At 36.8% G+C, this 10,697-nt stretch overlaps 1 protein-coding gene across 1 annotated transcript; it reads left to right on the forward strand.

Moving 5' to 3' along the window:
* The first annotated feature begins 7,828 nt into the window (after positions 1–7,828).
* LOC102705451 (transcription factor JUNGBRUNNEN 1-like) lies at positions 7,829–9,983 on the forward strand. Its single transcript, XM_006658200.2, has 3 exons — positions 7,829–8,117; positions 8,748–9,049; positions 9,260–9,983. Exons 1-3 carry the CDS (start codon positions 7,874–7,876, stop codon positions 9,755–9,757), a joined length of 1,044 nt encoding a protein of 347 aa, XP_006658263.2. The 5' UTR covers positions 7,829–7,873; the 3' UTR covers positions 9,758–9,983.
* The last annotated feature ends 714 nt before the right edge of the window (positions 9,984–10,697 follow it).

The raw sequence follows: 10,697 nt of genomic DNA on the forward strand, positions 1-10,697 counted from the left end.
TTGGGATGAGACAATGGTAGGCCGTGCCTCGGTAGCTATGGATCCAGTGAAGGCTGATCATGAAAGTAACGGAACAACCAATGAATAGGAATGACATGCCTCAAGAGCTATGGACCTGATAGAAGCGGGTCACAAGAGTGGAAGACCAGGCAAGAACATGCCCTGGTACCTATGGATTTGGCAGAGGTGGGTCTCGTTAGCAGCAAATTCAGTAGTATAGCACGCCTCAGGAGATGTGAATCTGATGCCGGCAATCCTGAAAAATAACAGCATATGCTTCGAACTCGCAACCGAGGAAGTTGGTGACAAAAAACCAAACTTTAGGGCATTTCCAACCTAATGATTGTCCATAACATTAATTAAGTTGCCATCTAGAATGTAAAATGATATGACAAGTGAATAAATGAAAAAAGAGAATGAAATCATGTCTTGCATGAAATATGGTTTCTACACAACATTCAAGGTATTATGTGAGATAAGTAGCATTAAATTAAAGTATGAAATAATGATGTTTAAATTGAAAGAGTAGTGTCTAGTATTAGTTTCTTGATGATGTGGAGTTTATGAAAACTACATCTAGTATTATGGGTTGAGAATACCCTTAGCGACGACGTCCCGCCTATCTCAGAGCATGACCACGCTTATGGCTTGAAGACGGAGATAACTACATCCGTTGGTGGAGAAGACTAGATCCGCCACCTCCCTCCCCTAGCTAGGTTGCCTCTCTCCTCTTATTTGTAAATCTGTGAATTATGAATATTTCATTGTGATGCATTCTCCCTTTGTTTCTTATTGCCTGTGATTGTTTTACCCCTTTTTTCTTAGTAAACATTTATTTACTTTATATATATAGTTTAATATAAAATTATAGTTAAAGATAAATTTAGAAAATCGTATCATTGTTTAAAACAACACGAATTATTAAACTGGAGGGATTACGTTTTTTTTTCTTGAAAACTAGATGACGGTTTGTGTTGGTGAAGTCTAATCTTAGTCGTACTGCTAGTGTATGATCGACCTTATTTTGAAAACAAGGATGTTTACTTGGATTTGGGCATACATTTATTATTATTTTTGCTAGACATGACCTATAATCGGTTTGAAAATTTTACTCCAGTAAACTTTTTTCTAACAAGCTCACCAAACTCACATGTCCATATTTAAGCTGAGTCGTCATCGTATACGTATACGTAAGACTTGCAATGCATGCATATTCTCGGAGCTGATGAGTTAAATTAATTAATCAAACTTAGCTGTATAAACAAACCTTTACGCTATTGTGCGAAGAGATAATTAAGAAGGTTTGTAATATAGTGCAGGAGGAATAATTGAGGAGAGTACGTCAATGGCTTCTGAATTCTGACAGTGTATATAAAAGTACTAATACCACAAGAACAAATTAACTTGCAGGAAAAAAATCAGTCAGACAGTCAAAGATGAGTTAACTAATCAATTAAGTGCAAGGAAGTCATGTGGTCATGAACATTTACAGGGTTTGCATGCTATAGCTACTTTCTCCAAAAGTATGTGTGCAATTTTCATATGCTACGGCCACAAGGAAGCCAGCTGATTCAGTATGATAATATTGAGTTAATGAATTAAACAAGCCAGCTGATTCAGCATGATAATATTGAGAGCAATTTTACTGTCCTGAGAAAGTACCAGGAGGTAACATTGTTTTGTACGTAAAATTTGATATCTCTTGGTATCTTAAATAGGTATCAAAATTTTATATAGAAAACAGCGGTACCTCATGGTACCTACTTAGGGATGAGAAAAATACTTCAATATTGAATTATTGAATTAAACAAGAAATTTGGCTGGTCATGCATGTATTTCCGGTTAGAGTATATTGCTTCAGTTTTGGTTTGATGAGATATTATGGTACCTAGAAGTGTGAACCATGCTGGAGAAAAGTCTTACAGCTAGCGAAGCCCCAGGTGTGGGCATAAACGTGGCATATTACAACCCATGCATCGACCAATTAATGTCAAATAACAGACTCCCTCTGTGCACAAAACATGTTTTAGATTGGACATTGGTACGACCTGATCGAAGTACAACTTTATAAACCGCTACTTACTCCGTTCTAAAATTTAAATTTTATCCTCAAATTCTCACATACTCCCGTATCATGTATTTAATTTCTTCACGTACTTTCTTTATCTGCAAATCACAATACCCTGCCATTTAATTTGACCTCTCCCTTTAATATCTGTGTAAATCACTCTCCATATAGGCATTTTATATTCTATGATAGAGGGAATAATTATTATTTCAGGAGTGTCTAAATTACATAAGCTCCAATTTCTTTTTTTTTTAAAAAAATAGTCACTTCTCTTATCACCTGGATGATAATCCGATGATTCCGATCACTCCCCCAAGTACCTATTATTTATCTCTACCCTCCCCGATAGTTGAAGAATATACTATTCTAATGTAACAAAATTAATAAATTTCCATGAAATAAATGTATAATTAAATTTTATAAAACTACATGAAAAGGCTCAAACTTAGATAAGGATCAAAATAAAACCACACATATCAAAACTGTAGTTTAAATGGACTAACATTGCATAGTATTTTAGTTTTATTAGGCTTGCAATATGCAATCTTAGGTGACAGAATCTACAAAATTTTAGGCGCATGAACTCTAGCAAATATTTTTACTTTATATATTTTAAAAATTCAATAATATCATGAAAAATGAAACGAGCTATACACACACAATTTTTATACATCTAATCTAAGAATTTTAAAGACATTAATATGTACGTACATTAACTTCTACAGGAATTCCATAAGCCTCCAAAAAGGTTGCTAAATGGCGAAGTGAGTTTAGTCCACTAGAGAAGTGCAACGATACTGCCTTGTAGCATTAACATATTAGACCCACAGTAGCATATGGGAAACAAAAGATGCTTGGCCACAAACACAGGGGCAAATTTACCACCGGGGTTAGGGGGGCTTTAGCCCCTTTTATCCGGTCGACGTCATTGTAGCCCCCTAGTACCATTAACAAAATTTTTGGTATTACCGAAAAGAATTAGGGCTACAAGTAGACATCAACATTCATGAGTCTTTATTTCTCTTTCGTCTGGTCTTTCCTAATATTTTTTCTAGACGCACCATTGCACAAACGATATATATTCCTCCCAAAATATATGGATGCAAGTCCTCATTTTATATGTGAGTTTTCAACGTGTTTATAAATGATTTATCAATTATTGGTCATGGTTTAATAGCTGGCTTATCTCTAGCCACACGTGTGAATGATAATGTATATAATCCTTGAACACATTGACAGGTTTATTTCTATACCTACCATGGAGACCTTTCCAACTATATAGCTTGTCGTTTCTTTTTCATCCATGGAAAAAATCCATCAACCAAGATTGCAAACATATAGATAGATCACCAATTGCTGCATTTGACCGTACACAAACCACTTGCACGATTTACATCGGAGAAAAAAAATCATGTGTGTTGGGGCTTTGGACATTTGATCTCAGCTATATATATATATATATATATATATATATATATATATATATATATATATATATATATATATATATATAGCTATTATATGATAGATATTTGTGAGAGAGAGGCGAAATTACAGTTCAGTTTTTGATATTGATTGGCACGTGTGAGACATAAGTAAAACACAAGATTATTCCACGTAAATCTCTCGGTAGACCTTAATTGAAAGGGTTGCACATTGACTCTCATCGATCAGCTGTCATATTTTCCAAAGAGTCCAAAAGTTCTTTGTTTTTACCTTCATGCTTCCTCCTTTGTTAACTCATCCACCCTCTTTTCGCTTTTAGTTGTGCTTACATGTTAAAATTTAATTTTTTAACTTTAATTTTAGAGTTAATTTTAGTTTTTTCATCTTATTTTATTTTCTAAACTTTGGATTTAGATCACTGGAAACACGTATATAAAAGTTATTTATAAATTATTTTTTATTTGTAAATGATGTTTGGTTTTTTTATGCAATAGCCAAAAAAAAGACCCCATCGTTTTGAAGACTGATTGACAACTCTATCATGCATAAATATGTGGTCGTTGTTTTAATTAAATATTTAAAATATGAAGACACATCAAACTACAAAAAAAATATAGTATACGGTTTTATGTGAAGAGAAAATTTCACAATAATTACTATCTATATAGCAAAATATAACAATTGATGTATCTAAATAAATACTTATCCATATACGTAGCTAGAAATAGTCAGCTTTTGAAAAGGAGGTAGCGCAGACAGAGAAGTTCTAAAACATTGAGTGTACTAGTCGAGCAAGTGAGAAAACAGCAAAATATTAATCAACTGGAAATAACCAATAGATACAATCATATATTTGGTGAATCATATCTGGTGTGTAGTCATATTCCTCTACGTTACTAAACTAATTAACTGAATAAGCTGCATTATTAAATCAAAATGCAATAGCTCCACTTAAATTTAAGTGTAATATATGGCAATCTAACGAAATTTGGTTTGGGAATTCGTATAAAATATCTTGATTCTTACTGCATTAATAACCATAAACAAACGGCTTAGACGACTGTTTGTAGCGTGTGTGTATATATATATGAGAAAATTAGATCCTACTACCAGGTGTAACTACTCCCTGCACGTCCATGATGAAAAACATTTTCATAACTATTTATATATATATATAGAAAGCCTCTATCCTACTACCAGATGTAGCTACTCCCTTCACGTCTAAGGTGCAGAAATACCTCTATACATATTTCTTCTCTCTTCCAACAGAAAGTACAAACTCTATACATGTAGTTATATCATTCACATGAGATTTAATAGTGTCCATACTTTCTGTTGGGTGGAAGCAGAAACAGTTATGAAAATGTTTTTCATCATGAACGTGCAGGGAGTAGCTACACCTGGTAGTAGGATCTAATTTTCATATATATATATATATATATATATATATATATATATATATATATATAAGCCTCTATCCTACTACCAGGTGTAGCTACTCCCTTTATGTGTAAGGTACAGAAACACCTTTATATATATTTCTTCTCTCTTTCAACAGAAAGTACAAACTCTATACATATAGTTATATCATTCACATGAGATTTAATAGTGTCCATACTTTCTGTTGGGTGGGAGCAAAAACAGGTATGAAAATATTTTTCATCATGGACGTGTTGGAAGTAGCTACACCTGGAAGTAGCTACACCATGTAGTTAATTAGATCCTATTATCAGGTGTAGCTACTTCTAATACGTCCATGATGAAAAACATTTTCATACCTGTTTTTGCTCCCACCCAACAGAAAGTATGGACACTATTAAATCTCATGTGAATGATATAACTACATGTATAGAGTTTGTACTTTCTGTTGAAAGAGAGAAGAAATATATATAAAGGTGTTTCTACACCTTAGACGTGAAAGGAGTAGCTACAACTAAGTAGTAGGATAATGCTTCCTACTATAAACCCCAGCGTACCCTCATTCTCCATGGTAGAGAGTGTCTGAGTGTGTGTGTTATATAAGGAAGCCCTAAAATTTTGTTTCCCCTAAACAATACAAGTACTAAAAGTGTCACCAAAAGGAATAAATTAAGTATGTATTGCGTGTCTCAATTGAATAGAACAAAATGTTTTCTCACAGATGGACCCATCAAATCTTGAAGAAGTTGACGGCTTCTAGCTTGCGACTCTTATACTGGTCCTTTTCGTTTTATTTTTCTCCAACAACCACCCAAGAAAATCGTTGTACATAGATACCATATTGGCAAAGGAGAATTCTACGCATGCTTCTTATCTTTCTTCTTTGCCATGCTATGCAATATTTGCCTTGAATTGGATAGTATTGCATGTTAAGTCATACAGGTAAAATTTTTAAGACTTACTGGTGGTTAATTTCCTTGATTTAAAGGGTGAACGACTGGACTTGGCAGCTGGTTAGCATGTCAAATTTACTTTATACTTTTCCCAATGCGCACAACTCAATCAGTACACTGCTTTGCCACTTTGTCGGTTAATTCAGTAGTAAACAATTGATGGCATGATTAAGAAAGAACAAGTAGGTGTGTTATACCATCTAACAATGTAATCAATTCAATGGTCTAGATGGATACTCCATAGTATAACTAGATTAATTCAACAACATTTATAAATATCGAGTATACATAGCACAAGGGCAGATCTACATATGCCCTAACAATTTCCACTTTGGCCACTTTTTTTTAAAAGATTATCCACCGAATTCCTGCAACACATTATTCACTTCATGCTTCTAAAAATATGTTTTCTATATAATATATTTGCTCTTTAATTTACTACATTTCTTATATCATTGTTCCAAGTTCGTTAATTGTTTGGCTTACTATAATATTGAATTTATCAAAAATCAAATAGATCATTCATCATATTTCATCCGCTAATTGTCTAAATCAAATGAATGCTAGGATATATATATATATATATATATATATATATATATATATATATATATATATATATATGAAAATGGAGAAGGGTTTATCTCCTTCTTTCTTTGGCCCTCTCTTTTTTCCGTCTTATTCTTCCCTAACTTTTATGGGGATCCAACATGTAGTAGGGGCTTCCATAGCCCCATACTGAATCCACTCCAGACCCACCTAGCTCTCTATCATATATATGATCTTAAGCTCTTTCTAAGAAATATGAAGCGTTGATGTTTTATCCAACAACGATCTAGATCTCGATAAAGTTCATTCATAAGCCACATGCATATTATATGGTACTAGATTTTACAAATCAATCAGGTACGCAGCCAGCAGTCACACCTTAAACCAAGTGAATATTAAATAATCTAGTCAAGGTGACTCAGTAAACTTCGGCGGCACGTCTCTCTCCCTGGACGTGGCTGAACGGGCCTGGGAGCATATCTTGTCTTATCTTTAATTTTAACCCGGATACTGTAATATGGTCCGTCTAGTGATCAAATGTTTAAAAATTTTAATTTTATCGATTAAATCTGGTCAATATTATTAGATGATAATCTAAAAGCATGCATACAAGTCAAAAAGCCTATACATGCCCTCTCCTCAGCCCCCATCTATTGGGTGCGTGTTTGATAGAAGAAGAAAAAATCAAACATTTGATCAATAGCAAAAATGTTTTTATATATGTTTGACTATTTGTCTTACTCAAAAATTGACATAATTATTAATTATTTTTATACATATATATAGCTTTACATATTTTACAATATTAATTTAATAAAACAAATAGTCAAACGTATATAAAAAAGTCAACGGTGTTAAACGTTTAATGACGAGGGAGTATGATTAATTAAGCCAACACATACACAAATCAAAACTATACTCAACAACTTAATTAACAAGGACCGTACCGTACATGCACTGGTAATCTACGTCATTACATACATATACAATCATGCCACTGTAATTAATATGGTATCACAGGTAATCTACATGACTAAATTAATATGCATTTATTTTACATGAAAGAATCGTCAAAATCAAGCATACACACACATGCATCCAATGCTGATATATTTTGATAGGGACATGGTTTGCTGGAGAAGTCAAAGCAAGAGACTTGGACCAAGCACAACATGAACCTTCATGACTCCATCCTAGGCTAGAGCTTCTTAGCTACCTCTTGCAGCTTTCACAGACCACAGATAGCTGCCTAGCTCACTATGCATCCATCCATCAGTGCCATATAAATACACATGCTTCCTCTCCAATCTTGCAGGATCCACAGCAACATAGAACACTGTCATTCATTTCAATTCTCTCCTAGTTTGGTTTAGGTTAGAGGATATCGGAGTCGATTCGATCGAAGAGGACGAACGGCGAACGATTGAGCAAAATCAATATGGTGCCATCTGCAGAGATGAAGAGTAGGGTTTTTGAAGATGAGGTTGGAGGTGGGGTGAATCTAAGGGGGGAGGAGGAGGAGGAAGACGACGATGATTTGGTGCTCCCGGGGTTCCGGTTCCACCCTACCGACGAAGAGCTCGTGACGTTCTACCTCCGCCGGAAGATCGCCGGAAAGCGGCTGAGCATCGAGATCATCAAGGAGATGGACATCTACAAGCATGACCCGTCAGACTTCCTCAGTAAGTTCATGCGCATCATCATCACCGGCCAGTTTCTTAGTAATGAAGAAGAATAAAATCAGAGCATTCATGATGTGCTAGTTCATGACAAAACTACTTCAGATTGGAGCAGGATGTTCTAGCGTATACGCTAGCTAGATTGATTTTCTAGTAGTAGCAATACCCGCACATAAGATTGGGTAATTTCGGTTGCATGTGATATGTTCTTACATAGCATAAAAATTAAAGAACAGAGAGTAATTCAAGGGATAATAAGAACATGAGTTTATTTTTACCATTCTTACAATGTTACATATATCATATATTTTTTTAGTATAAAAACTTGCATATCTAGATACCAAAATTTTACGAGAAAAATCCGATACCTTGATGTTCTTTATCGAGGATCGACTGTAATATCTCCTGTAAGAACATATATAACATGAATTTAAAATTTCATACCACAAGAAATATAGTTTGCCTTGCCATATGATTGAGTAAATTCAGGAACTATATATAATAGGAACATAAATACAGCACAAAATTTTGCATGAATTTTAGATAATTTGAGATGAGACTGACGATGAGTTCAGTAGTAAAATTAATTGATTAACAAATGAGACTGATCACCGTGTCGATGCATGCATGCAGAGACGAGCACGGTGGGCAGCGAAAAGGAATGGTACTTCTTCTGCCTGCGCGGGAGGAAGTACCGGAACAGCATCCGCCCCAACAGGGTCACCGGCTCCGGCTTCTGGAAGGCCACCGGCATCGACCGTCCCATCTGCTCTGCCGCCGGCGACGGCGCCATCGGCCTCAAGAAGTCCCTCGTCTACTACCGCGGCAGCGCCGGCAAGGGCACCAAGACCGACTGGATGATGCACGAGTTCCGCCTCCCTCCGCCGACCTCCTCCGCCGCCGACTCCTCCCCGCCGCCGAGCATGCAAGAAGCGGTACGTACATACGTGTAACACCGATCGATCTCCTTCTCCGGCGACGACGACGTCCGTCGCCGGCCATGCAGTTTCCCGCGAACAGTCACACGTGCGTGGAAACAGTGGCGATCGAAGCATCGACACGTGTCATCGATCGTGTCGGGTTCTCACCACGACGATGAGACCAAACTGAATTTTTGCTGCTGCCTTGAATTGACGAAATCGCAGGAAGTGTGGACCATCTGCCGGATCTTCCAGAGGAACATCACCCACAAGAGGCAGCCACAACCGCAGCTCGCCGTCGCCGCCGCGGCGCCGCAGCCGGACTCGGCGAGCTCGATCACCGGCAGCGTCGAGTCCGACAGCAACGGCGACGACGTCGTCGAGTACATGAACCGCCTGCAGGCGCAGCATGAGCAGCACGACGCTCCGGCGACGGCGAGCAACGTGAACGGTGGCTACAACCCGCACTACTTTCACGACCAATGGAACAGTAATCATAACATGCTCCAGCCAGCAGCGGCGGCGCCGGAGCCTTCGCCGGCGATGGCAGCGTTCCAGGATCATCTGACTGATCACCAGAGCATTCTTAGCTCGCCGGCGCCGAGTGATCAATACTACAAGGATGGATACAACGACGACATTTACAGGATGGTGATGGAGCTGGCTGATCCGAGCTTGTTCTATGATCACTGTAGATACTTGGACAGTTGCACCAGTTTATAGCTTTAATTTTGTTTTTGTCCAGAAAATTAAACTGAGCTGCAGCAGAAACAGAGAAAGAAGCCAGAAATCTGTCGACAAACCTGGGAGACTGACATTGTGGGCCCACACAGGGGCCGTTCTGAAGAAAGAGTGCGTGAAATTAGGATAGATATGTTGCATGATGGCCGTGCGTTTGTTAATCTTTGGTTATTTTCATTGTAGGCAGTAATAATTGTTAATGTGCATCTCATAGGAAAAAAATGTTGTGATACTTTTAAGTATATTATTAATCTATTTATACTTATACTAATTGGTACTCGAGGAATTGCTTTCAAGTTTACATGAAAAGATTTGGTTGACTCGTCAACGAATAACCAATTCAGGGGTGTTTGAGTACTTCGGAAGGAACTGAAAAAGCAATAATGAAACTGTTTTAGATAATTATCTAAATAAAGATATGAATGACCAAATTTAGACGATATGTTAGAAATGCTTAACAAATCAAACTATTTAGAGTTATCAACGTGTGACAGGGATACATAATGTGTTTCCGGGCTTGTATTTCTTCGCAACTACCTGGAGTTTGGTATATTGGAACCTCAAAACATTATTGGAAAAACAGTTTTGGATTTGCCCAAGATCTTTGGAATTCATTTATTTTTTACAGAGCGACTAGCTTGATTTGTCTTAATTAAATTACCGCATTTCACGTAACCGGTTTATATGGTCCTATATGCTATAGATCTGGCATGTGTGCAAATCATGGTTTTGATCTTTTTTTCTGATGGGTGAGAGATAGCTTCTCAGCTTGTAATTGGAAATTAGTCTAACTTTTCCTTTTTATTCCCTAGGGGCTGTAACACCTTTTCTCCCTAAAAATCAATGAAATAGCACCACCTCGTACTAATTCCCTTAAAAAAAGAGAGAGATAGCTTCTCATTATATTACTACGGATATATTG

The sequence above is a fragment of the Oryza brachyantha genome, chromosome 7, assembly GCF_000231095.2.
Source record: "Oryza brachyantha chromosome 7, ObraRS2, whole genome shotgun sequence".
Lineage (NCBI taxonomy): Eukaryota > Viridiplantae > Streptophyta > Magnoliopsida > Poales > Poaceae > Oryza > Oryza brachyantha.